The 1659-nt window shown below is 53.0% G+C and overlaps 1 protein-coding gene across 1 annotated transcript in view; it reads left to right on the top strand.

The window, feature by feature from the left end:
- Positions 1-1659, top strand: part of LOC101861497 (plexin-B1) — a gene marked incomplete in the record, with an annotated part of 158131 nt that overhangs the window by 88104 nt on the left and 68368 nt on the right. The window contains 1 exon segment of the mRNA XM_013081271.2: positions 381-1497. Within this exon segment, the coding sequence (XP_012936725.1) occupies positions 436-1497 (1062 nt within the window).

Genomic DNA, 1659 nt, shown 5'->3' with positions numbered 1-1659 from the left:
GATGGAAAGGGGGAGGAGGTGTTGATGTATTAGTTGGGGGAGGGGGATTCAGCGGCTCTTCCTCATGACACAAAGAAGATGAACTGGAAGTTAATGTTCTTTGTGCTTCCATTATTATTTTTTTCAGGTACATTTTTCTTGTTTTTATATTTTTGTTATTCTGAAAAACATTTTTTTTCCTGGGTGGAGGACACCAATTACAAACATGTACAATGTACTTGCCCCTGTTCTAAAAGCTCTAAATTACTGCTGTTTTTTCCCCCAACTATGGTATACATCGATCCTTATAATAGGTTGTTTTTGCAGTTGCAAGCGCCTCAAAACTGCTCCTAAAACAAAAACTAACGTTTTTTTTGGTATGTTTATTTTGTCTTCTCCAGAGAGTAGCCAATGATCTTACCGAGGCGTGAGGTGTGAACGTATTAGAGCAACAGGATGGAGCCACGTGATCATGTTGCCTTGTCAACACTGCCCCTACAGCTGCTGCTTCTCCTCGCCGTGTCCAGCACCGTGACGTCACTAGGCGTGCTGCGGACGTTCCGAGACCCCGAGGACAACGCCTTCCAGCGACTGGCGGTCCACGCACCATCTGGCACCGTCCTGGTGGGGGCCACGAACCGTCTGCACCGGCTCAACGCCAACCTGACCTTGCTGCAAAGCGCTTCTACCGGGCAGCGGGACGATAACCCTGACTGCCCCCCTCCCATCATGCCCTGCTCGGAGCCGAAGACGCCCACGGATAGCGTGACCAAAGCCCTCGTCGTCGACCCTGAGAGCGAGTCCGCCATTGTGTGCACAAGTCTCTTTCACGGCTCGTGCCAAACGGTGCGCGTGAAGAACATCACTTCGGTCATCAAATACGTTCAGAAACCCGTGGTGCCCAACGATGCGGAGTCTAGCTGCGTCATGTTTGTGTCGCCCGGAGCTGATAAGAAGCCCAGTTTGTATGTCGGGGCGGAATACAGCGCTTTAGGAAACTCCGCCTATCGCGATTTGGTGCCCAGTATTAGCAGCAGGAAGCTGGACTCACTCGACTTCGCCTATCGCGACTCGGAGGGTGGTACGACCATGAGCGTGAAGAAGTCTCTACGCAAAGATTTCCCCATCCGTTTTGTACACGGCTTCTCCCACAACGGCTTCGTCTACTTCATCCTGGCCCAGAAAAAGGACGCCAAATCCTCCGAGATGGTCTCCCGCATCGCGAGGCTTTGCGAGGGCGACAAGTATTTCAGGTCGTACGTGGAGGTCCCTCTGAGGTGTCGAGACGGTGACATGGACAGCCAAGCGTCCGTTGTGGCGCAGGATGCGGCTGTGGACGGTGACCAGCTGGTGGTCAGTTTCTCTCCGGACAGTGAGAGCGGCAGTCTGTCGTCGCTGTGCCAGTACAAGATGGCCGACGTGAACGCCGTGTTGGACGGAACAGTGGCCGAGTGCTATAAGGGGCAGGGCAAGGTGGGGCCCGTGCATTACCAGACGCTGAGGACGTGCATGAGAGTGGTGAGTTGGCTACACAGTCTGTCTGCTGCTCTTCTGTGATTTGTCTTTGCTTGCTCTCTCTGCTTGCTTGCTCTGTCTGTCTGTCTGTCTGTCTGTCTGTCTGTCTGTCTGTCTCTCTCTCTCTCTCTCTCTCTCTCTCTCTCTCTCTCTCTCTCTCTCTCT

This window comes from Aplysia californica, unplaced genomic scaffold (genome assembly GCF_000002075.1).
Source record: "Aplysia californica isolate F4 #8 unplaced genomic scaffold, AplCal3.0 scaffold00123, whole genome shotgun sequence".
In the NCBI taxonomy this organism is placed as follows: domain Eukaryota; kingdom Metazoa; phylum Mollusca; class Gastropoda; order Aplysiida; family Aplysiidae; genus Aplysia; species Aplysia californica.
Note: the sequence above shows the minus strand (reverse complement) of the source record. Positions and strands in the feature narration are given on the sequence as shown.